At 39.8% G+C, this 27,720-nt stretch overlaps 1 protein-coding gene across 1 annotated transcript; it reads left to right on the top strand.

Annotated features, from left to right (window-relative positions):
• The first annotated feature begins 1,135 nt into the window (after nt 1-1,135).
• On the top strand, nt 1,136-27,462 carry LOC111958351 (15-hydroxyprostaglandin dehydrogenase [NAD(+)]). The gene is made up of 7 exons (XM_023979577.3): nt 1,136-1,409; nt 1,607-1,730; nt 3,157-3,263; nt 5,751-5,847; nt 24,181-24,257; nt 25,485-25,648; nt 26,786-27,462. Exons 1-7 carry the CDS (start codon nt 1,317-1,319, stop codon nt 26,907-26,909), a joined length of 786 nt encoding a protein of 261 aa, XP_023835345.1. The 5' UTR covers nt 1,136-1,316; the 3' UTR covers nt 26,910-27,462.
• Nucleotides 27,463-27,720: the final 258 nt, after the last annotated feature.

The raw sequence follows: 27,720 nt of genomic DNA, 5'->3' as shown, positions 1-27,720 counted from the left end.
ACAGTCTTATAACATCATGTTATACAATACATTTATGTTTTGTTCGAAAATGTGCATATTTGAGGTATAAATCATAGTTTTACATTGCAGCCACCATCAAAAATAGCACCAAAGCAGCCAGAATAATTACAGAGAGCAACGTGAAATACATAAATACTCATCATAAAACATTTATGAAAAATACATGGTGTACAGCAAATGAAAGATAAACATCTTGTGAATCCAGCCAATATTTCCGATTTTTTAAGTGTTGTACAGCGAAAACACAATATAGAATTATATTAGCTTACCACAATAGCCAAACACACAAAGATATTTATTCACCGCAAAGGTAGCTTTCGCAAAAACCAGCAATAGATATAAAATGAATCACTAACCTTTGGACAACTTCATCAGATGACAGTCTTATAACATCATGTTATACAATACATTTATGTTTTGTTCGAAAATGTGACATCTAGTGGAAGGCGTATGAAGTGCATACATATCGATAAATAAAAGCCAGTTGAATAGGCAGGCCCTGAAACAGAGCCTCGTTTTCAGATTTTTCACTTCCTGTATGGAAGTTTGCTGCCAAATGAGTTCTGTTTTACTCACAGATATAATTCAAACAGTTTTAGAAACTTCAGAGTGTTTTCTATCCAATAGTAATAATAATATGCATATTGTATGATCTAGAACAGAGTACGAAGCCGTTTAAATTGGGCACGATTTTTTCCAAAGTGAAAACAGCGCCGCCCTATTGACAATAAGTTTTTAACAGTCTGATGGCTTTGATGCACCTGTACTGACATCGCCTTCTGGATGGTAACGGGGTGAACAGGCAGTGGCTCGGGTGGTTGTTTCAGGCCTCTTGACAGAGGCAAATGGTCAAATAAAGGGATATCATATACTGTAGGTCTATATCTCAACGTCATAAAATGCATTCCCAATCTAACGTTAAGCTATTGCCTTTCAAAACAGACTGTAGGCCTACCAATAGCGAGCTTTATGACTTCACTGCATGGTTGCCCAATATGAAGAGCATAGCAGTAGATATTTCCTCATGCTGTTTGTTGCCAGTCACAGAGAACATATTAAATTGAGCAATATGTAGTTGTATGATGCCAGTAGTGAGCTTCTACTGCAGGCCTATCTCATTAGGAGGTCGGTTTGGAATATGAAAAAGGTGAAAGACGAGACGGCGTAATTATCCGCCGTGTGTTTATTTAGAGCTACATACACCACACGCCCCTTTTCTGACAACTAATGTACCAGATGATATAGGAGCCTACATAAAGCAGCGCGGCGTGTCGCAGCCAGATGAAGCGTAAAAGATGACTCTGCGAGGTAAAGTGGCTCTAGTTACGGGCGGAGCCCAAGGTATCGGTAGAGCCGTCGCAGAAAGCCTTCTGAAGAATGAAGCAAAGGTTGGTGTTTATATATAAAGTTATTAGCCTATTGTCGCCCGTAAATGGACGGTGGTTTTGGTTACTTTACGCATTTTACGCGCGGCGCTTGTACCAACCTATCGTGGTTGTATGGAGCCAAAATCAACTGTGTTGCACAAGAATCTCTTTAAATATTTGGACATAGTTTTGTAGATGTTCTGATTTTATACCCGCAGGTTGCACTTGTTGACTTGAATCAAAGTGTCGGAGAGGAATGCAAGAAGATTTTAGATGGAGAGTTTGGAGATGGGAACTGCATTTTCATTCAGTGTGACGTGACGGACAGATTGAAACTTAAAGGTAATGGTTGCCTGACAATAAAACGGTGATACTTCTGGTTCATAGTCTGAGATGAATGCACTTCATTTGTTTGGAACATTTACTCTCACAAGCTCTACAAGTCAGAATGTTTAATGCAATTGTATTTCAGTTTAGGCTACTCTGCCGGTTGTCTGTGCGTTTTGTCGTTTTGTGGGTAGGAATTTGACAAAAAATATCCACAGGAAAGTATTATTACACATATCTTTTCAAGCTCTGGTACTGCTTTCTATCACCTGGCACATGCACAAAACAATATAAACACGTGTACGAGCTCGGAAAGTATGCATACATCGCTTGCATTTATTTACATCGTGTGAGCATGTTTCAGGTGATAAACATCTGAACCCACTACCAGCGGTTTGAAAAGTTGGTTTGATTATACATTCCTATGGACATTTTATCGCCACTTCCTTACCGTAAAAAGGACCAACAGTATGGACAACCGGTAAAGTAAATGTACATATAATTAAATATCAAAATTCTGGCTTGTAAAGAAGATACTGTTGTGTCCATGGGGTAACCATGGTAACAGTCTGACTAGGCGAAGGTAATTGCAACTTTACTAGGGTACTGCTATTTTTTCTTTAGAGGTTATTCTAGTTATTAGCCTAACCTACTTTTTTTTAAAGTATAGCTATATGCCTAGTCTAACTTTAGAATTCTGCCTAAATGCATAATAGTCCATATTTTTTCATGCTACGCAGTGGTTTAGAACTCTGAATTCGATCACCTTTAGGCCCTAGGCCTACCTATTTTAAGACATCATTCACCTCTGAAACAGACTTTCATTGTGTGGAAATGAATTAGTTACTTTTGACATGATTTCCAAAACGCCCCAGGCAAAAGACATTGGAATGTTCTTGGATGTAGCCTTACCTAAATATCTGTGCTTATAAGAGTCCATTCAACCAACACTGAACACTGTCAGTGCACGACTGAAACATAAACGTCGACACAGTCTATTTAGTCATGTAAGACTGGACATTTGTTAGACATTTGTTGTTTAAGTAAAGCAACGTACTTGACTTGTTGCTCATACCTTGGTTAAGGTGATTATTATTATATACTTTTTTAATTGAAGGTTTTCTTGTGGAATGTTTTCAGCTGAAAGGCAGGTGCTGGTGAATACCTGTTATACTGCAGTTTTTGTGGCTTGGATAATTGTTTGGATGTACTTGTTTACTGAGACAAAGATGCAGTGTTCTTGTAGTAAATATAGCCTGTATAATCAATCTAAGAGCTAGATGTTCTTCTTTGATATAGAATCGAAATTATAGTTTATATGTAAATAAAGATGCAATGTTCTTGACAAATGTCCATCTCGTATGGACTGGTAGTGTTCTTCTTGTAGGGGTWMATCTATAGTTAATCAACCTAAGTGTTGGACTCTTCTTTCATATTGCAGATRCTTTTCAAAGTACAGTCGACCGGTTTGGAAGATTGGACATTGTTGTCAACAATGCTGGCATCAACAATGAGAAGGACTGGGAGAAGACCATTGAAGTAAATCTGGTAAGAGGGGTGGGTGTCGGTGTGTGTGTGTGTGTGTGTGACTAACACCAGTCAATGTTAGATTGAATGTATTTTTGTCATTGAATGTCTTGTCATTGAGATAGTTTGTGAAAATCTATTTTTCCAAAACAATCTGTTACTTGACTAACTGCAAAATCAATCTTACATTCTGCTGTAGTTTAGCCTAGATTATATTACATGATGCTGTAGTTAAGCCTACAGATTACTATACATTCATGCTTAGTTAGCCTAGTTTACATTATATTACATGATCTAGTTTAGCCCCTAGAATTATATTTTTACAGTGATCCCTGTAGTTTAGCCCTAGCTTACATTATATTAACATGATGCTGTAGTTTTAGCCCTAAGTTTTACCATTTATATTACCAAACTGGGACCCCACCCCCACCCACACTAAAACCACAAAACAGGTCACGAATAAACCAATTTTAGTCCATGCCGTAACACTCGTTGAAAAGCCCAACATTAATTAACCTCAAGTAAGAAATATTTTAATTGTGCGTGATTAGTCCTTTGATCAACTGTGGTTGGAACTGTAGAAAAGCACTTTGCTGCTTAGTTTCGCTATGTTCAACAATTTATATCGTACAGAAGCTGTAGTTTAGCTAGGTTTTTTGATAATTCATATACATGATTGACATGTAGTTTAGACCCTAGTTGTACATATATCATAGGTACATGATTGCTGTAGTATAGACCAGGATGTTTTGCATTGATTATATCTTAGATCATGCTAGTAGTTAGAACCTTAGTTACATTGTATGATTACATGATGCCTGTAGTTTAGCTCCTCAGCTGTACCATCATATATTAACATGGTGCTGTTAGCTTTATAGCCTAGTTTCATATATACATAGCTGTAGTTTAGCCAATAAATGCTGTAAGTTATAGCCTAGTTTCATTAATATTAAAACATATGCTGTAGCTTGTAGCTGAGTTATACATTATTATACATTATGCTGTAGTTTAGTCTAGTTTACGATTATATTACATGATGCTTGTAGATTACCCTAGTTACAATATTACAGAGGTAGTTTGCCTCACATTAATACTTGAGTAGCCGTAGTTTACCATTTGCATTTATTCACATGCTGTACTTTAGCCTAGTTATAGCGTATACATTACACTATTATGCTGTAGGTTAGCTTCTAGTTTAGCATTATATATACATATGCTGTAGTTTAGCCTCTAGTTTACACTATATTACACAATGCTGTAGTTTAGCTCTAGTTTACATACTATTACACATGCTGTAGGAGCCGTGGACGTTTACATTATATTACATGGTGCTGTAGTTTAGCCTAGTTTACATTATATACACGATGCTGTAGTATAGCCTCATATTACATGATGCTGTAGTTTAGCCGAGTTTACATTATATTACATGATGCTGTAGTTTAGTCTAGTTTACATTATATTACACGATGCTGTAGTTTAGCCTAGTTTACATATATTACATGTGCTGTAGTTTAGCCTAGTTTACATTATATTACACGATGCTGTAGTTTAGCCGAGTTTACATTATATTACACGATGCTGTAGTTAGCCTAGTTTACATTATATTACACGATGCTGTAGTTTAGCCGAGTTTACATTATATTACATGATGCTGAGTTTAGCCGAGTTACATTATATACACGATGCTGTAGTTTAGCCTAGTTTACATTATATTACATGATGCTGTAGTTTAGCCAGTTTACATTATATTACATATGCTGTAGTTTAGCCTAGTTTAAATTATATTTACATGATGCTGTAGTTTAGCCTAGTTTACATTATATTACATGATGCTGTAGTTTAGCCGAGTTTACATTATATACACGATGCTGTAGTTTAGCCTAGTTTACATTATATTACACGATGCTGTAGTTTAGCCTAGTTTACATTATATTACACGATGCTGTAGTTTAGCCGAGTTTACATTATATTACACGATGCTGTAGTTAGCCTAGTTTACATTATATTACACGATGCTGTAGTTTAGCCGATTTACATTATATTACATGATGCTGAGTTTAGCGAGTTTACATTATATTACACGATGCTGTAGTTTAGCCTAGTTTACATTATATTACATGATGCTGTATGTAGCCGAGTTTACATTAATTACATGATGCTGGAGTTTAGCCTAGTTTACATTATATTACATGATGCTGTAGTTTAGCCTAGTTTACATTATATTACATGATGCTGTAGTTTAGCCGAGGTTTACATTATATTACACGATGCTGTAGTTTAGCCTAGTTTGCATTATATTACATGATGCTGTAGTTTAGCCGAGTTTACATTATATTACACGATGCTGTAGTTTAGCCTAGTTTACATTATAGTACATGATGCTGTAGTGTAACCTAATTCACATTACATGACATCAGCGAAGAGTTCTACCACAGGCTGATTAAGAGCAAAACAGTGTGACTGTTGTATGTGTTGGATATTGAAACTCAAGCCTGTTTCTCTCCACAGACGTCAGTCATCAAGGGAACTTACCTGGCCCTGGATCATATGAGCAAAGAGTATGGAAAAGAAGGAGGAGTCATCATCAATGTCTCATCCATGGCAGGTAAGGCTGCTCCATACATGCATCAGTACTTTATGTACTGTACACTGCACGTCAATACATTGAAGCCTTCACAGACATAAGAAAAAGGGGAACAGTGGTGGATGTGGATGTGGGAATGACTAGCTATGTCTTTGGCAATGCAGTTGCTTTCAGCTGATGTGAGCAACCCCTATATAATGGAATATGTCACAGGTCATCAGCTATAAAGAACCACATTGACTTCCTTCACTGTTATTGTTGAAATTCCCAGGCCTTTGTTTTGGTACAGTATGGTTACACAGTGTACCATAACACAACACAACACAGGTGTACGGCAAACATTACAACATTACCGCTTGATAGATTAGAGTTTGATGTTGTTTTCACAGTGGACAACAAGCATTGCTGTGTGCGTCTACTGTTTGCTTAGTGGGTTAGGTTCAGGCTGTTCTATCGCCTCAGTCGGCAAACTAACAACTACAGTACTTCTCATTTTTCAGTCTTTCTCCACAGCAGCATGTGGAGATTGAGAAAGCATGTTATTACTGCAATCCAAGTCAACCACTTTGTGCAAGACTTGTCTGAATGTCTGTCTGTGGTTCATTGGGTTACATCTTGATCCGGCAGCAAAATCATTAAACTGACAAGGAAGTGGTGGTGGGGTCGGGGTTCAACTTGGTGTGTGGTGGGCTGTGTTGGATTGGGAGAGATTTGTTGGAGTGGAGACAGTAATGCCATGACAGACAGCCCACTGACTGTGAGACTCAGTCAAGTGTCACTAAATCTGTTTTCATAGAAGCGGCACACCTGGGTTCACATACTATTCAAAATCTTTCAAATGCTTTCTGCGTTTTCTCAAGTCTGCCTTGAGTACCAGCTGGGTGGGGTTTGGACTAACAAACGGAATTTAGAAGGGTGGTACTCATAGAAAAATAGTGATTTATCAAACAATTCTACAAGCGTCATACCCACACTGGTAGGATATAACCATTGGTAAATGCCAATTGTTCTCAGCCTCAGTACTGTAGCATAACCTTGGCTGTTTGCATTTTGAAACGCCCCTAATTCATCATATATGGTCAAAACCCTCCCTTTAAAGCCCGAGGGGGATATACAACTCCGTACCATGAAATACAACGGCGCAACCAAAAAAAAACAAAGGAGAAAAAAACATTTCCATGACTGAAATAGAGGTGCTAGGTCAGATTGAGTACAACCAGAAGGTTTTATTTGGCTCACTCAGTTGTGACTTGACCAGTAAAAATAAAAACAACTACAAAAAGAGGACCATTGGGACAATTCAAGTTGCCTTAGCAATGGCAAATATACTTCAAATGAGTAGGCAACACTTGCCAATAAGCCATTCATCCATCCATCCATTTCTGTTCACATAGTTGAAATTGTTTTTGATGATGATGTTATGCTGATGTGGGTGCCGTCTATTGCTCCGTTCGTGTTTGGGAACCCACCTGTTGTGAGATGGTGCATGGAAATTGTTTGTGTTAACATTTGTTTTGCTGATGATTGCATCTAAAATATTGGCTCATGGAGGGCTGTGATCGGCAAGCCCCCACTGAAAAGTGTCCGTTGCACGAAAACCAAAGGGTGGATAGCACTTGGATGTGCACCGGGATGGTATGCATTTGCCTATTTAAAGTACGTCTTAAATCTTCTCAAAAATCCTATACGATTGTTTTTTGGAAACGATATCTGATGAGCCAATCTGTACTTAATGCAGAAAATGTGCCGCCTGTCTCTAAAAACTCGCTCTCTGTAAAATGCAGCGTGTGCCAAATCTTTCAACAGAGCAAGGTTAGCCGTCTCTCATGCAATTTCCCATTATCTCAGTCTTATAGAATGTCAACAATGGTTTCACTTTGACACGTACCTCTCATTTTTAACAAATTACTGTACTTATATGGATTATTATTGTAACCAATGCACTGATGTGGTCAAATTTATATAGCGTGCCAGAAAAGAATGATCTATCTGTTTATTTATTATTTTTTTACTCAGCCAGTGTCTCAACTACTGTTAAGAGTTAGAATGGTAGAATATATAAGGTGCAATTCGAAAGTTGTGCATCAGCAATTTGTCTCTTGTTATGTCCGTCACTCAATTAGCCATGTCAGCAAAATAAAAATGGATTGGTAAGTCAGTCTAGCCAGCTATCTAACTTGTAGTAATCATGGCGAATACCAACCGGAATGCTGGGGTCGTGCCCAGGGCCCCTTACCTCCAGGTGGCCCCCATTGATTTGTTTGGTTCACTCTCACGTATATATTTATTTTACATGGCATAAGTCATGGAAAAATAGTTGAATTGTAGGAAATTTACTTTCAAACGTAAATTTTTCTCTCAATGTCGAGGGGGGGGGGGGGGGGGTCGTGGAATATTCTAATCAAGTGAGAGGAAACTTTGTCATTTCTTCAAAACTATCATCTTTATTCAATATCGATTGAATTATTGCAGTAATGAGACTGGTCAACTCGAGAGCCTAACCTTTACAGAAATGCAGAGTTCTTTATATAGTCTGACACTAAGAATGCTTAGTCATGGCTGGTCAGAATGCTTAGTCATGGCCCATGCGAGACCAAGGGCGTCATAAGGGTTCATTCGGTCGTTATCTGCACAGGGTTGTTGTCTTAAACCCACCCTGGCTTAGTTTCCCAGATGCCAGGATGATTTTTGAGACAATGAGAGATTGTTATACTCTTAAGCTATCTCTAGTAAAACACATTCTTGTCTATGAATGCAGTGGTTAACTCATGTGTTGTTCAGCTCAAGCCATCTCTAGCGACTATATACCCAGATTAGCTACAGGGAACTAGAGTGGAGACCATAAAAACACAGCATTAGTGAGACAGAAATATCTTACTATTAGTTAAATATTATAATTAATAATGAATTGTTGTTGTAACCATTGTTAAACCATTAATATCAATAAATCTGGTAAATACTGTATGTTTCTATCATAGGGGCCACTAAAATGGTTTTCCCGGGCGGCAGTAACCAATAACCTGGTTAGAGCATTGGGCCACTAACCGAAAGGTTGCGGGATCAAATCCCCAAGCTGACAAGGAAAAACCTGTCGTTCTGCCCCTGAACAAGGCAGTAAATAAGAATTTGTTTCTTAAACTAGTTAAATAAAGGTTAAAAAAATAAAAAAACAACTAAATCTCACTTATGCCCCCAAAAAGCTAACCGGCCCCTGGCTTGTTGAAATACTACTTGACAATAACATAGGTAATACATTAAGTTTCAGTAATAAAACAGTTGTAAATACAACTGGAGAATGTTGTGCTTGAAATCTCCCGTGCGAACTCTAAGAAATTATAATCATTTGATCAGAAAACAGACTGTATCGTTGGGAGGCTGTTCTCGGGCCTTTGGAATGTAAACATCAGTGCTGAAAACATAGTTGCTTGTGTTTGATTAAGGTAGAACAGTATATAAACTGGAGGATGGTGACTTTTCTCTTTCTCTCTTTCTCTTTCTTTCTCTCGCTGTCTGAATTCAAAGGGGTTTATTGGTATGGGAAACATGTTTACAATGCCAAAGCAAGTGAAATGGATAATATAAAATGAAAAAATTACACTCACAAAAGCTCCAAAGGAATAGAGACATTCTAAATGTCACATTGTCTTTATACAGTGTTGTAACAATGTGCAAATAGTTAAAGTACAAAAGGGAAAGTAAATATGGGTTGTATTTACAATGGTGTTTGTTCTTCACTGGTTGCCCTTTTCTTGTGGCAACAGGTCACACATCTTGATGGCACACTGGTATTTCACCCAATAGATATGGGAGTTTATCAAAATTGGATTTGTTTTGAAATTTGTGGGTCTGTGTACTCTGAGGGAAATATGTGTCTCTAATATGGTCATACATTTGGCAGGAGGTTAGGAAGTACAGCTCATTTTCCACCGCATTTTGTGGGCAGTGTGCACATAACCTGTCTTTTGAGAGCAAAGTCTGCCTACGGCGGCCTTTCTCAATAGCAAGGATATGCTCACTGAATCTGTACATAGTCAAAGCTTTTCTCAATTTTGTATCAGTTACAGTGGTCATGTATTCTGCCCAAGTGTACTACCTGTTTAGGGCCAAATAGCATTCTAGTTTGCTCTGTTTTGTTTGTTAATTCAAATCAAATCACATTTTATTGGTCACATACACATGGTTAGCAGATGTTAGTGTAGCGTAATGCTTGTAAATTCTTTCCAATGGGTCAAGTAATTATCTTTTTATTTCCTCATGATTTGGTTGGGTCTAATTGTGTTGCTGTCCTGGGGCTTTCTGGGGTCAATTTGTGAACAGAGCCCCAGGACTAACTTTCTTGGTGATGGCTTTGTTATGGAAGGTTTGGGAATCGCTTCCTTTTTATTTGGTGTTTTATGTTGTCTCTCTCTCTTTCCTTTTTCTCTTCTCTCTCTTTCTCTCTCCCTCCCTCTTTATCACTAACTGTCTCTCTCTCGCTGTCTCTGTCTGTCTCTCTCTCTCGCTGTCTCTCTGTCTGTCTGCACTTTGACACAGATATGCCTGAACTCCATTCTCCCTCAGCCAATTCACAAACCGTTTAGTATCAAGAAGATTCTCTGCTAAATATTCCATGTGACTCTATTCAGTCACACACTTTACATTGACACTGTATATCTATCCCCTCGTCTCTACTTTTGAGACCCTGCATGGTAAACAATAGCACAGTCAACTCCAAGTTAGTTTCCCTAAGGTTTGCCTGCAGAGAGAAGGAGGAAATATCACCCGGCTCAGTTCACAACCGTGGGCCAAGAATCTCCCAATGTCATAAATCTAAATGTAATCAAGATTATATGTTTATCACAAGCGATGTGTATGACTCTGACATATGACGCCATTGGGCTCATTCAAACGCATTGTCTGTGTGTTGACATCAATCATGGGGTTCTGGTGAAATATTGTTCTGTGGTTGTGTTGAATGATAGATGGTGTTGGATGACAGGATTTTGTGGTTGTTTGGACCTAATCCCCAAACTCATACACTGAGCAACTAAAGAGAGAGTTGTGAAATAGTTCCATGTAGGTTGTTTAGATCCTGGGCTGGAATTCAAACTCCAACTGAACTTTGGACTGATGACTGTCCTAACTGGAGACTGGAGGTTAATCATTCTCTTGCTGAGGTAGATTTTTTTATTTAATTTTGTATTTAACCTTTATTTAACTAGGCAAGTCAGTTAAGAACAAATTCTTATTTTCAATGACGGCCTAGGAACAGTGGGTTAACTGCCTTGTTCATGCGCAGAACGACAGATTTTTACCTTGTCAGCTCGGGGATTCAATCTTGCAACCTTTCAGTTACTAGTCCAACGCCCTAACCACTAGGCTACCTGCCGGCCCATTTCTTCCTGTGATGTTTTTTTGATTTTTTTTCCCCTGTCTCAGCAGCTTCTTTCTCTTTTTCGTTTCTTTCTCTCTCGTTCCTCGTTCATTACTCATTGCATAATAGTTTCGAGAGGGAGAGAGAGAAGCTTCCGATTCAAGTTGTCCCAGCACAACAGGCAAAGCTGGTTGAAATGACGTCATTTCAACCAGTTTACAACCAYGTGGTTGTACTGAGGTACAACTCTGTGCATGTCCAAGATCATCCAAATATTTTATAGATGCGTAAACACATCCCTGCGCACCTGGTAACATCATATTCTATCATTACGCTACTTGTAGATGCTATTCCTCAGTCGCTAGCAGATAAATGAAAGTTATGCTACTAACCAAAACAAGACATTCCCCAACCATGCCTGTGGGTGATTCCGAGACAGGGCCTTCAGAAAGTGTTCACACCCCTTGACTTTTCCCACATTTTATTTGTACAAAGTGGGATTAAAATGTATTTAATTATAATTTTTGGTCAACGATCTACACAAAATACTTTAATGTCAAAGTGGTAAATACTCTAATGTCAAAGTGGTGATTCTGACAATACATGTTAGAATCACCTTTGGCAGCGATTACAGCTGTGAGCCTTTCTGGGTAAATTTCCAAGAGCTTTGCACACCTGAATTGTGCAACATTTGCCCATTATTCTTTTTAACATTCTTCAAGCGCTCTCAAGTTGGTTGTTGATCTTTGCTAGACAGCCATTCCAAGTCTTGCCATAGACTTTCAAGCAGATTTAAGTCAAAACTGAAACTAGGCCACTCAGGAACATTCAGTGTCGTCTTGTTAAGCAACTCCAGTCTAGATTTGGGGGAGGGAATACAGTCAGTCACAAAAGTGAACCAACAACCTAAAACGTGACAACAGGATCCGTAATGGACCAGACACGGAAGTGAACCATATAGTTCACCTACGGTGAACAGGCCCGCACTCTGACACCACCACAAACTGAGGTACCAACCGTACCAAACAAACAAACGAACACTCCACACAGGCTCTACCCACGAGAGGTTATGCCCTACTTGTCCAAAATAACAACCCTGCTACACACTATGCAAACAGAAGCACTGTATCCTTTGCTAACAGTATCTAAAAGAGTCCAGATGTTGCTAATCACTGGTCCCAGAGGGCTCTCCCAATTGTGTGGTATTTGAAACCGATTGGTTACTTTTCCCACCAGGACGACACTGCCGAGGCAGATGCCACTTGAGGTTTTAAACGGGTTGTTATCGATATTCAGAGCACTCACGTACTCGGAACCCCACCCGGGTCGAACCAGGCACACCGTTCCCAAATTCATTGTTTTGCAGCACACAAACCACACAGCTGACTGGAGGAGCGACTTTTTACCCACGGACTTTTAACCAAGATCATTAATTGACAACGAGGCTCATTCATCAAATTTCAGAAATACCTCTTGGTGAGAGAAGCCAGAAAAGTCTCCACCACAGAGGGGTAAACACAATTGACTCACCTCCAGAGAGCTGATTCTGAAGCTTCGCTAAACGAACATGGCTGAAAACCTTAGAGTCTCATCCTCTTCGGCATTTCCAGATGGACTGAAGAAGAGAGAATTGAGAAATAAAAGCTGGTTTATTACAAGTTGCAACAGGGAGACGCCTCCAGCACAGAAGCAGATATACTTTCTAACTGGCCTCTTGGAGACAGGCCCTTTATATTCTAAATCAGACAACACCAAATGTTCTGGAAACACCAGACCGAGAGGCTCACAGTTCAAAAAAAAGGCAGCGGCTTTGTCAGCTGCTACAGAATCGGTGTCCCCAGAAGGTCATCAATACAACCGTGAATAGTCAGTGTGTCCTTGTACCTCCAGTCTGGCGTCAATCACTATCAACCGATATGAGCATAATCCATAACTGTCACGTTCTGACCTTAGTTCTTTTGTTATTTCTTTGTTTTAGTATGGTCAGGGCGTGAGTTGGGGTGGGTTGTCTATGTTCGTTTTTCTATGTTGTGTTTTGCGTTTGGCCTGGTATGGTTCTCAATCAGAGGCAGGTGTCGTTAGTTGTCTCTGATTGAGAATCATACTTAGGTAGCCTTTTTCCACCTGTGTTTCGTGGGTGTTTATTTTCTGTCTTTGTGTATGTCACCAGACAGGACTGTTTCGTTTCGTGTCATTCTCGTTTATCGTTAGTTTTGTTGTTTTGTTCGAGTATTCGAGGAGGAAGACGAGCGTTACAATAACATTCAGTATAAAGCCTAGTGACCGTCAACGTGCACCTTGAGTGTCATAAATAGAACACTGGAAATGTATTACAGAAAGGGAAAATATATAAATATACGAAATATTGTTTTAATCACTCTAAACGTGATTATGTAAGAGTGATAGAACTGTTAGATAGGCTAGCTACAATGGACAACAGCATCACACATGATCTCTACCCCAAAGCCAAAACACCGCTGACATGACATCAGTTTGTTTTCTTTACCATTGAGAAGAAACGGTTGGCAAGATGCTGCTTGATGTACAACCGCAGCAAGAGCTGCAGGCGCTCACAGGCCCCGCTTTAAATGGCAGCTGCCTCTAACGGGACAAGGAGCTTTGGAATGTAGGTGGACCCACTGCCGTGTTCGGTACAGGCTTCTTCCTTCACTGGCAAGTCGTGCAATGACTGACTGATTGACGAACTGACTGACTGACAGCTCCTATATTGGATCGCGGTATGTTTGATGTAAATCCTTGTTTTGGTTCACCCTGTTCTTCATGGTGTGTGGTAAGAGGAGCCTAACCTGAAATGTACAAAGGGTATCAGTTGACAATAATCTTGGAGCATTTTGGGGGAAGGAAAACACACACGTACACATTTTAAATACTTAATTTGAATCCCCAAATAACATTACATTAAGATGGATAAAAACTATTTTAAAGGTCTTGGATACAAGAGTACTTTAAGGATACAAAAAGCACCTTCTCCTCAAAGCTAGGCTGCCAGTAACAGCTGGAACAGAGCCGCACTTCGGCCAGTTGCTTTGCTCTAGTCTTTGGCATGCCTGCAATCTGAAGGCCACTCACCATGTGTACGTGGCCGAGACTGTCAAATACTACTGTCACCAACTTGCACTTATATCCAAGGCTGTCCAAGCGTGATACGAGAGCTGGTATTTGAGAAACTTGTCAGCAAAGGCCCGGCTCCATGTATCCATCGAAGGAACAGCCCACTTCAAATCAGCACCTCCCTTTGGGCTCGCCCCGCAGCAGCAGTAACTGGCTGATTCTGCATACAGGGTAACGCGTTATCATCTATATCAAACCGGGCTATTCTGACGAGAACGTTTGTATGTGTGCTGTTGGTGAGACCATCTGTCTTACCTCAGTAGCTACCAAGTCGACAAGGCAGACATGTCTAGCAATGTACAAGTATTTTTATGAACGGCAACCATTAACAACATGTGCACACCAGACTTCTGTATTTTAACTCGGGGTGTAAAATACAGAAGGGATCATGGTTTGCAGGATACCAGAGTGCTAGGTTGTATTTTGTGGGTAGAATAGAACAGGTGTTGACCTTACCGTGAAAGGCTTTCTTACAAGCCCTTCACCAACAATGCAGTTTTTAGAAAATTAAGAGCTAAGAAAGTATTAACTAAATAAACTAAAGTTTAAAAAAAAAGTTATACAATAAAATAACTAACGAGGCTATATACTGGGGGTTCCGGTACTGAGTCATGTGCGGGGGTACAGGTTAGTCGTGGTAATTGAGGTAATATGTACATAGATAGTGACTATGCATAGATAATAAACAGCTAGTAGCAGCAGCGTAAAAAAAAAGGTGGGTTCAATGCAAATAGTCCGGATAGCCATTTGAAATTAGCTGTTCAGCAGCCTTATGGCTTGGGGGTAGAAGCTGTTAAGGATCCTTTTGGACCTAGACTTGACGCTCCGGTACCGCTTGCCGTGCGGTAGCAGAGAGAACAGTCTATGACTAGGGTGGCTGGAGTCTTGAGCAATTTTTAGGGCCTTCCTCTGACACCGCCTGGTATAGAGGTCCTGGATGGCAGGAAACTTGGCTCCAGTGATGTACTGGGCCACACGCACCACCCTCTGTAGCGCCTTGCTGTCGGATGCCGAGCAGTTTCCATACCAGCAATGCAACCAGTCAGGATGCTCTCGATGGTGCAGCTGTAGAACCCCTCGAGGATCTATGCCAAATCCCCTGAGTCTCCTGAGGGAGAATTGTCGTGCCCCCCTCATGACTGTTGTCACAATTACCACAATTATCTCCCCTGTCTTGATAACATTGAGAGAGAGGTTGTTGTCCTGGCACCACACCGCCATGTCTCTGACCTCCTCCCTATAGGCTGTTCCATCATCGTCGGTAATCAGGCCCATCACCATTGTGTCACCGGCAATTTCTTTAAAAATATATATATTTTACCTTTATTTAACTAGGCAAGTCAGTTACAAACAAATTCTTATTTTCAATGACGGTCTAGGAACAGTGGGTTAACTGCCTTGTTCAGGGGCAGAACAACAGATTTTTACCTTGTCAGCTCGGGGATTCAATCTTGCAACCTATCAGTTACAAATCCAACGCTCTAACCACTAGGCTACCTGCCGCCCCAATGTAATTTTATCATGTTATGTGACTCTAGAACTCCCAAGAAACCGTACAGTGTAATTATAGACTGTCATTAATCATACTAGATGTGTTTTGTTATGCATCATTCAAGACTCTGGAGGTGAACATACCCAACAATATATATGACGTCATTGCTGAGAATAAAACGCCCCAGGCGAGAAGATGTATACATTTAAAAAGGACAACGAAAGCAACACAGTACCAAGTCAAAGATACAATAGACAGAACTGCAGATTATACAGCAAGCAGAGTGAGTTGGGAAAGTCAGGAAAAATATGTTCAAAAGTTTGTCAAATATATTTTAAATCATGTAGCCCTTTACACTCGTACCTGTATACGAGTTAAAAATGGTAGATTTGCGCAATAATAAGCGCCTAAATTGGAATGTAGTGGCTGTTTCAGTAAGGGTTCTGGCTCTGCGCTTCACAGCGCTGTATGGGTTTTTATTGACAGACATTCTGAACTTGAGCACCACTCGCAACAAGAAGTTGTCGCCATCCCTTCCAGAAATTGGGCAACTTTTGCACATTTTTATGTTGTCCAGGTGAGGGGAACTGCTGTAAATTAAGAGGACTGGATGTATTTTGAAAGATGAGATGTTGAGGATTATAATAAATACCGCTTTGATGTCATACAAGCAAGCCAAACACCTGTGAGTCCAAATGTGCACTTCACATTTCCAAATCAACGTTTATGATCACTATGTTTGATGTACAGTTGCAAGATGACATGTCGTCATATCCTGGGGTCTTCCGTTTGTTTATTGTGGGAAAAAAATGCTGCGTCACACGCACCTGAATGCACCTGAATTCCAATGTGTTTTTCTGAATTTCCTTGTGAAAGCCTAACATTGTAAGATCGTATTTTATAACAGCTAGTTATGTAGGCAATGGAACACGCTTTCAGATCATACCCACCTGACCCTGATTGTGATTTATAATGGACCGTTTTTGGATTGCGTAAACAACAACAGTAATTGGGTGATTCTGCAACTACAGGAACTTCTATGTCCTCAGGGTAAATTTTTGTGATTTTATTTTTAAAAATATGTTTTTTTCTTTATATGTTAAGTTCACACTACCATCACCCCCGATTTTTTTAACACCTCTCTATCTAGTACTTTAGCTACTTTTCAGATGCATTTTATACCTCAATTTCACTGTTTTGTCCTTGTCCCTGACCCAGACTTTTGAGCTTCCACTATGTTTTTCTATGAGAAAACATTAATAATTACACATTATGTAATGTCATCTTCAAGAGAATGAGTCAATTAATAAATAAAATAAATATTTTTATTGTCAGTCATTTCCAAACAGGTTATAATTTCTTTAATTTGTGGTAGAATTTCGATTTTTTTTAAAATACATTTTATGTATTTAGTGAAAACTATATGCTAGCTGTAATACTAGCCAACGCATGCTAAGCAGTCTGTCATTTTCCAACTTAACTGTGGTGGAAATGACAAAAATTCATGATGTTATTATTTTTTACTTTATTTTACTTTTGGCCTATTTAATCATGTTTTACATTCCTTTAATCTAGAAAATGCTCCAAGTTGTGCACAATTGGAAAACTTAAGTAGTATTTTTCTTTGTTTTTAGAAGATGCCACATAGAACAGCACAGAGATCACAGACAGCAACAACAAAACAAAAAAAGATCATATACGATACCAGGAACATCTGCAAAAAGACAGGGAGAGATACTGGAAGAAAAAAGAGAAGGGTGAAGTGAAATCTATCTCTGAGCTTGCAAAGCTAGAACAAAGGAGCAAGAGATGGCAATGGAAATGCAACCAACGGAATAGAAGACAGACTTTAAAGAGAATAGTTGCAATTGCGACCTACCTATCAACACCTTAGTCACCAGATGACTTGCAGCCAGACATGAGGCCATCATACCTGCCCCTAACTTTGCTGCCCCTGATGCACGCCCTGATACCCCTTCCTCATCATCTGCAACAGGAAAGAGAAGTCGAATACTTGCTGGAAGGAAAAAAGGTTGGAAGAGGTTGCTCAAAAACATAGAGATCTTTGCATGACAAATGTCCAACTTGATGAAGCTTAACAGAAATCTGAGAAATAGAAAAAAAAGCTATGATCAACCGATGAAGAAAATGGAGAGACAATATTCCCCAAAGACAAAACAGAAAATGAAGGGAACTCCGAAGAACTTGAGAAGGATTTGATTGTTTCAAAATGCCATCATTGCAGAGTTAAAGCAAAAGTATTTTAAAAAATGTGCAGAGCCAAGAACAAACAAGTGGCTTCAAAAATGCTCAGAGGCAACATCCTGTGAAAGTATGGCCTGGTCAAAGCCGCAAACAGAGAATTTGGATTTTCAGAAAAAGCATTGAGGGCAAATGAAAACAGGCCAACAAGTCTTCAGTACTCCAGGAAAAAGCAGTGTAACATAATTATCACAGCCACAGAAGAGAAAATCACTAGATTCTATGAACGTGATGACAACAGCAGAGCAACAACAGGGGGAAAAGGACACGCAAGAAAAAAAAGCAGAAGCACTTCTAGAATGGCATAATTTAGAACCTTTATCAGCATTTCAAGAGGGAATATTCAGAGATTGAAATGTCCTACTATGAGTTCTGCAAAATATGTCCTTTTTGGGTTGTCAAGCCAACAGTCCAGAATAGGGACACATGTCTCTGCAAAACTCACGTCAACCTCCAGTTCATGGTGGACAAACTACAGTATCACAAAGTGATCAGCTGCAGCAACAATGAGAACCTAATTGAGTCTTTGTGCTGTGAGAACCTGAAGAAAGAGTGCATGTACACAGAGTGCTCTCTTTTCCAAGCAAAAGAGCTTCAAACATCGGACTTTGATGCTGGTGAACAGACATGGTGGTTTGAGAGGAAAAACAAAGCTGAAGAGAGAGAAAATGAAAAAGAAAGAGGGAAACATAGATAAGTTTGCTGTACAGTTAAAGAAAAGGTGTGTGGCACACCGCATATTCTACTAGAGGACTTCTCCAAAGGATTGAAAGAGAAGTTGGGGAAACACGTGTACAACATTCGACACCGATACTCCAAACTGAGAGAATTTAAAAGAGAATCATTGTGCATATTGACTTTGCAGCGAACTCAGGGGCGCAACTTTCACTGGGGACGGGGGGCACATGTCCCCCCACATTCTGAAATTGCATTTTTGTCCCCCCCAGATTTATCATTGGAATGTGATACAAAATGAGGCACCGGTATGCTTTAGGACAATGCAGATGCCTCCGAGTGGTCGGGTAGCCTGTTTGGAGTGTTTATCCGACTGGATAAAACAAATTATAATAATTACCCCTCCACTTTTAAAACCAAAGTTGCGCCCCTGAGAGAACTACCTGTGTAAATACACCAGTGAAATCCAGGCAGTTCACGTTGGTGATTCTCACAAGCAGGTGACCTTCCACACCTGTGTTGGGTATACCACAAATGATACAGTTTCACTTTGCTCAATGAGCTCTTCTATGCGGATGACCCCTCTGCAATTTGGACTCATCTTTCAAAAACACTGGCCTACTTCCTTGAGCTCTGCCCATTGGCTAATTTTGGAATCTTACTTTGTCTTAAATTAATTAAATGTTTAACAGTGGTTGTTGTTCAAAATGGTTGCAATAAAATATTGTTTTCATACGTTTTTTGCACATAGATGTCATTTCCACCACACCCATATTTTTAGGTAAAGTAGTATATTATGTATAATTTATATTGATTGATTTGTTTTAGATAGGGAAATCATATGGTTGTTATGATAATCTCACAAAAAGTTTGGCTGGAAATATCTTATTGTTTAATGATAAATAAATGTTTTCAGTTGTCACCAAGGCAAGTTCACACATTCAGGCGTTGTGTTGAATTATTCATTTTAGGAAAACCTTAAAAAGCACTTCAAATAATGTGCAATGCAAGACAATGTATAAGAAATGTGTTATAAATTAATTGTATGATATTTCATTTTCAACTAAAATTGATGTTTAATAACATTTGTTGTCTGAGAAAAAGGACAAAAATATATAAATTCCTGAATAGTACGATCACAGCGATTATCAGATATTATTTCTAGACAAATCAAAGACAATTATAATACTGGTAAAATGGTTTTTCGATACATTTTAATTCCTGAAATCTTGCCCGAAGTTCCCGAAGTTGCAGAATCACCCAATTATGTTATGGTGGGGATGCAGGGCTGTGTTCCAAACTAAACAACTACAAGTGAGCTTGTTCCTCAATGGCACAGCTAGGAGAGCTCACAAAAGTACCTTTATAGTTGAAGACTTTTCTTTTGAGTCATAAAAGTGCATTGAAATTGCTTAGGAACTGTGCACACTTTGGAGAGGTGTGTGGCCACTTGGAGAGACCAGTTAATCTCCTCACTCAAACCTTTGTAATGTTTGTCTTGTGTTGCAACCACCCCACATTTTCCAGGAATAGTCGTATCATGCTAACCAGAGTATTTTCAGATTTCATTTTCAACAAAAGTGGCAAAGTACACTAAATGTAAAATGCACATAACATCAACAGTGTAATGTTTGGATTCAGTCTTGTGTCAAGTGAACTGTTGTGTACTCACATTTGGTCTCGTCATTTTCCGATTACCTCCAAACTGTTCCCTATCAATTTCTAAAATGGTTATGCATTTTCATATTTCTTCTATAAGAAACATTTCAATTTAGACAATTCCCACAAGGGTAAAGGGTGAAAGCCTTTGGTTCAGTATTATACTGTAATAACCAATTAAGACAGTCAGTATATCATTCACTGTAGTTCAAAATAAGGGAAGAGCAGTCTGACGTTTTATGTTATCAGCACGCCGTTCGAGCTGCTTAGGCATAAGGGGAAGTACAAGTTTGCCTGAAACTGCAAGATAATGGTTGGTTGTGTTGTATGATAAATTACCCCATATTGTCATGTTATTGCACATACTTTGCTTCCTGTGTGTCCCAGCAGGAAACCTGTGGCTCCTATAGATCCCTTTCCTCCTTGTCACTTGTGTGACTGTTTTTAGCTGAAGTGGCAATAAGATTTGAAGTCAAGACTTCATACAATGTTTCCTATACAATTCCAGCTACCATATTTATGCCCTCTCCCACAGGACTGAAATTCAGTGGGAACACATGGGTGGTTTGGGAGTTCTCATAGTTGAACTCATTTTAACACACTCTTGGAATTTTTTTTGTTTGTGAACTGATCTGGTGCTACCAAGAACTGTTTTGAATGGAAGAACCCTTTTTGGAAGAAAGGCTTTTTTGATTTACATTTACATTTACATTTAAGTCATTTAGCAGACGCTCTTATCCAGAGCGACTTACAAATTGGTGATTCTTTGGAAGACAAAAAGGGTTCTTTGGAAGGCAAGAAGGGTTCTATGTACAACCATATATCATATTTCCCAGCATGCTGTAATGTAGGGTGATTTTCAGAAGTGTTTGTTTTAATGTGTTTTTGCATATACAGTAGAGGTCGGAGGTTTACATACACCTTAGCCAAATACATTTAAACTCAGTTTTTCACAATTCCTGACATTTAATCCTAGTAAAAATTCACTGTTTTAGGTCAGTTAGGATCACCACTTTATTTTAAGAATGTGAAATTTCAGAATAATAGTAGAGAGAATGATGCATTTCAGCTTTTATTTCTTTCATCACATTCCCAGTGGGTCAGAAGTTTACATACACTCAATTAGTATTTGGTAGCATGACCTTCAAATTGTTTAACTTTGGTCAAACGTTTCTGGTAGCCTTCCACAAGCTTCCCACAATAAGTTGAGTGAATTTTGGCCCATTCCTCCTGACAGAGCTGGTGTAACTGAAGCAGGTTTATAGGCCTCCTTGCTCGCACATGCTTTTTCAGTTCTGCCCACAAATTTTCTATATAATTGAGGTCAGGGCTTTGTGATGGCCAATCCTATTACCTTGACTTTGTTGTCCTTAAGCCATTTTGCCACAACTTTGGAAGTATGCTTGGGGTCATTGTCCATTTGGAAGACCCATTTGTGACCAAGCTTTAACTTCCTGACTGATGACTTGAGATGTTGCTTCAATATATCCACATAATTTTCCTACCTCATGATGCCATCTATTTTGTGAAGTGCACCAGTCCCTCCTGCAGCAAAGCACCCCCACAACATGATGCTGCCACCCCTGTGCTTCACAGTTGAGATGGTGTTCTTCAGCTTGCAAGCCTCCCCTTTTTCCCTCCAAACATAACGATGGTCATTATGGCCAAACAGTCATAGTTTTGTTTCATCAGACCAGAGGACATTTCTCCAAAAATTATGATCTTTGTACCCATGTGCAGTTGGAAACCGTAGTCTGGCTTTTTTATGGTGGTTTTGGAGCAGTGGCTTCTTCGTTGCTGAGCGGCCTTTCAGGTTATGTCGATATAGGACTCGTTTTACTGTGGATATAGATACTTTTGTACCTGTTTCCTCCAGCATCTTCACAAGGTCCTTTGCTGTTGTTCTGGGATTGATTTGCACTTTTCGCACCGAAGTACATTAATCTCTAGGAGACAGAACGCGTCTCCTTCCTGAGCGGTATGACGGCTGCGTGGTCCCATGGTGTTTAAAATTGCGTACTATTGTTTGTACACGTGGTCCTTCAGGCGTTTGGAAATTGCTCCCAAGGATGAACCAGACTTGTGGAGGTCTACAATTGTTTTCTGAGGTCTTGGCTGATTTCTTTTGATTTTCCCATGATGTCAAGCAAAGAGGCACTGAGTGTGAAGGTAGGCCTTGAAATACATCCACAGGTACACCTCCAATTGACTTAAATGTTGTCAATCTATCAGAAGCTTCTAAAGCAATGACATAATTTTCTGGAATTTTCCAAGCTGTTTAAAGGCACAGTCAACTTAGTGTATGTAAACTTCTGACCCAGTGGAATTGTGATACAGTGAATGATAAGTGAAATAATCTGTCTGAAAACAATTGTTGTAAAAATTACTTGTGTCATGCACAAAGTAAATGTCCTAACCGACTTGCCAAAACTATATTTTCTTAACAAGAAATTTGTGGAGTGGTTGAAAAACTAGTTTTAATGACTCCAACCTAAGTGTATGTAAACTTCCGACAACAACTGTACAGTACATTGATTGGTTGGTACATTTTATACTACACAAAGATAAATTACATTTATTTTTTTAACTAAACCAATCTGTTAGTAGTTGGACTTATTGCACTCGTTACTGAAATGGTTGTTCCAGTTTGAATGCTGAGACTACGTCAAGGATCTAATCTTCCCTACCCTGGCAATCTTTTTGAATGCAGGTTGCGGTTGATTTAAACAATTCCACTTGTTGGATATCGTAACTCTGCCTGGATTCCAATAGCAATTACACATCATTTTGCGAGCCAGCATAATGTGACTTGCAGGCCTGACGTGGCCTGTAAACCAAGGTTTTCCTAACACCACTGTGTTAGGGTTTAACTAAGCCTGTCAACAAGTGGCTTTACGATAGACACATCTTTCATAAATAATTTGATTTTAAAGGCTGGTGGAACCATTCATAGAGGGTTCTAAGAATAACCTTTAGATAATAAAATGGTTCTAGGTAGAGCCATATACAAGGTGTTCTATGAAGAACCCTACATGGTAGACCCTCTGAAAAGGGTTCTCCCTAGCACCAAAAAGGGTATAGAAAAACTGAAGTACACTATATGGTTCTACTTAGCACACATTGTTTTAAGAGTGCATGTAAACATTCTCTTTGAGCTCAATTCCCTTTGATTTGGCTATGTTCCCAGAGGGATTTTTCCTTCTAATTTCACCTCTGTTCTCTTATACAAAGGTGTTGAGAGGTTTCAGTGACAATGGTCCCTGCAGTACTCCATACAACAGGTTTCTCTTAAGGTTTGCCCTGGCTCTATCCTTTTTAAAGGGGAAAACTAATGATTGATCTTCACAAGGTGAAGGTTTTATGTGTCCATAAAAGGAAGTTGAGCCCATTATTTGGAGGGGAAAGCGAGTTCTCCTGAAATGTAATGTTCTGGAGATTGTTCTGGTTTAAACAGAACTCGGCAGCCGGCCAAACACACACAAACACACAGCTTTTTCATGTTTGAATTAAGAGAAATAGGGAGAAATATTTTGCCTTGGAGGATCCTGTTTTTCCATGACGGGAAAGGCATAGAGAATAAAAGTTACAGTACTCATTTATTTCTAGCAAGCGATATGAGATCTCAGTAAAAAACGGTAGATTCCACTATAGCGCGCTTACACACTATAGCGCGCAGTCAATGAAAAACGCCTGAGATTTAAATGGGTACCATGTGGAGTATGTTGGTGAGTTACCATGACTGTAAACTTTGTTTATTCTTCTTTCTTTCTTTCTTTTTCAGCTTTCCTTCATTCCCCCTACCAGCCAGTGTACACGGCCACAAAGCACGGCGTGATAGGCTTCTCCAGAGCCATAGCGGTGAGTTCTAACACACCCCCAAACCTCTCCTCGAGTACACCTAGCCATTCCACATACAGTGCCCTCCGTAATTATTGGGACAGTGAAACACTTTATTCTTCTTTTGGCTCTGCACTCCGAAAGTTTGGATTTTAAATCAATGACTATGAGGTTAAAGTACAGACTGTCAAATTCACTTATGTGTATTAAAGCAGCGAAAAGTATAGCCTACCAATTGGCTTGTTGCAGTGCTTGAGGCGTCACTACAGACCGGGTTAGGGGAGGGTTTGGCCGGCTAGGAATGTCCTTGTCCCATCGCGCTCTAGCGACTCCTTGTGGCGGGTCGGGAGCATGCACGGTCGCCATTTGTACAGTGTTTCCTCTGACACATTGGTGTGGCTGGCTTCTGGGTTAAGCGAGCAGCGTGTCAAGAAGCAGTGCGGCTTGGCAGGGTCGTGTTTCGGAGGAGGCATGGCTCTCGACATTCGCCTCTCCCGAGTCCAAACGGGAGTTGTAGCGATGGGACAAGACTGTAACTACCAATTAGATATCACGAAATTGGGTAGAAAAAGGGGTAAAAGTACAAAAAATATATACGTTTAGTATTTGGTCCCACATTCCTAGCACGCAATGACTACATCAAGCTTGTGACTCAAAACATTTGTTGGATGCATTTTTTGTTTTGTTTTGTTTTGGTTGGGTTGTGTTTCAGATTATTTTGTACCCAATAATGTTGGAGTCACTGTTATTGTAAATAAGAATAGAATATGTTTCTAAACACTTCTACATTAACGTGGCTGCTACCATGATTACCATGATTACGGATAATCGTTGATGTAGTCATTGTGAGCAATTAATATGGGAACAAATACTAAACTTTGGACTACCTTAATAGTATGTCATCCAAAACCAGTACAGCTGATTTAAGTAATGAAGGGCTTGATGATTAGTTGACCAGTTGAATCAGATGTTGTACTAGAATACGTGATATGTGGAATAGCTAGGGGTACTCCAGGAAAGGCATGGAAAACACTGGCCTAGACACATTCCTTTGCCCTGGGTGATTACGCTTGACCGTGTTCGGACATGTTTGTGCTCCTCTATCTCACACACACAGACACACACACACACACATACCACACACACACATACGCACACATGACACACACATACACACTGGCACGTTGCTCCTTTCACAACCACACACACACCCTGACACGTCTGTGTTCCTTTCCTCTCCCCACGCAGGATGCAGCCGAGGTGGAGAACTATGGTGTGAGGATCAACACGCTGTGCCCTGCCTTCGTGGACACCCCTCTCCTGCGCTCCGTGGAACACGAGGACAACATGGGCAAGTTTGACAAGTTCAAGGACGACTTAAAGAGGAGCGTGCACAAGTTCGGGGTGCTTCAGTGAGTTCCTATACATGTTGTGTAGAAGTTGCCTCGTTTCCCTCCTTTTACACTCATTACCTATCACGTTCTTTATAACTCAGATTTACAGTAAACCTATGTGGTGTATATAGGATACTGCTTCAGAGTAATGTATACAAGTGTTGTTTATACCTAAACAAGTCAGCACAGACCTAGAATCAGCTTACTCTCCCCACATGGCCCCGCGAAACCACCCAAATACTAACTCCCTTCTACGACATCAAGTAATACAGTATCTAGATTAGCAAAGCCTCCCTAATCACTGTCCATTTCCTCCTTAAATCCTCCCTCCACATAGTATGTGTGGGAGGCCATGGAGGTCGTTATCCCTCCTCAGTTTCCCTGTCTTATCTGTACAGAGGAGAGAGGGGGCCTTGGAAGCTTCCTGGTGTGTTTGTGTCTTGTCCCCTCTCTATGTCACTGTTTTGAGTGCTTTGGACGACATCAGATGAGGTTTTCTACTTCAGAAGCAAACGGCGGTAGAGATATACAGATACAAACGTCGAGGGGTATTCTGAGGAAAGACTTTGTCAACATTATTTGAAATGATTAAGTTTGCTACGATATGCATCTGAAACATGCAAAGACAAATATTGAGAAATACAGTGTGTTTGAGATAAGATGCACTTAAAATCACATGCAAGCCAAGTTTTGTTATTTATATCAGAATGCACTTCCGTCTTGAATGCTTACATAGCAGCTCAGCTGCTTTTAAAGTACAGTATTTCGCAATACCTTGTCCAAGCTGTTTGGCCTGGGGCAAGGCGATTTGATAAATCTGTTGGCTACAGTGTCAAAAAGAGGCCTTTTTAAATGTTGATCTTGCATCTCTTTCAGCCAGGAAATTGTTGAATTTAGTTACATCATATTTCAGGAATTCTCTGATATAATCATGAGGGCATTTTGCAACCTAAATTGTTAGCTAGTCCAATTCAATCCAAAAAACTTTCAGGAATTGAAAGAGAATGTATGGTCATGGCCTCTCTCTTTCCTGTGTTGTGTTCATTAAACACCAGGCGGAAGACAACCGAATGAACCAGCTGAGGAACAATCTGGACACTGTGTTCCCTACCTAACACGACCCTGTTATCTCTATCTCTCGATCTCTATCCCCAGACCGTCGCTGATCGCAGAGGGAGTGTTGCGCCTGATAACTGATACCGGTCTAAACGGCGCCGTGATGAAGATCACTTGCTCTAAAGGGATACACTTCCACACCTACGAGCCCCTGTCCGCTTGAGAGGAACAACACGGAATACCGTCGGGACTTCTGTCACCCACCCAGACAAAGGAATTTAAAGTGGTCGGAGTATGGAGTCATTCAGAAAGTAGACCCATGTGTCTATGGAATTGGTAGAAATGTAGGCCCATTGAATTAGGAATTAGAATAGTCATTTAATGGGACCTCTATTTGTATGCCTACGTTGGATGTAACCAAGATTCCAGTAGTCTTACTTAATAGGTGTGAACAAAGGTAGACAAAGAGGGTTTAGTTTTCGGGTTTCCCTCATCATAAAATCCTCCAGGTGATTTGACTAGTATGAGAGACTTGGTACACATTGACTGCTGTATTTATTTTATTTATTTAACTAGGCAAGTCAGTTAAGAAAAAATTCTTATTACCCAATTATGAAATGGACATTTTATCACAAAGCACAGTATGTGTTTACAATTTTACCAAATAACTGTAGTTTATTTATGATACAATAGCATACTTTATTATCATAGAATATGTGAGAATTGTATTTTAGTTGTCTGTCAGACAATAAACGTTGACTCCTTTCCTCTTCTCATTCCCTTGTTACATGACTATGTACGTAACGCAGTATCTGTAACACAGTAATGCAGGTTTAGCTGGCAGAAAGAGGACTCCTGAGGGCTGGGGAGTTGTCAGCACGCTACCTAGCTGAGCATGTTGCCGTTGGGCTAAGTATGTTGCCGTTGGGAGTGTCCACCTCACCTCCACTACCATGCAGTAAAACAGGCTTTGACGAGAGGAGAAACTGTGACAAGGAACTATGTAAGTCATGCATGTAGACAGACAGACAGAC

The sequence above is a fragment of the Salvelinus sp. IW2-2015 genome, linkage group LG34 (assembly GCF_002910315.2).
Source record: "Salvelinus sp. IW2-2015 linkage group LG34, ASM291031v2, whole genome shotgun sequence".
In the NCBI taxonomy this organism is placed as follows: domain Eukaryota; kingdom Metazoa; phylum Chordata; class Actinopteri; order Salmoniformes; family Salmonidae; genus Salvelinus; species Salvelinus sp. IW2-2015.
This window is presented reverse-complemented; position numbering and strand designations above follow the sequence as displayed.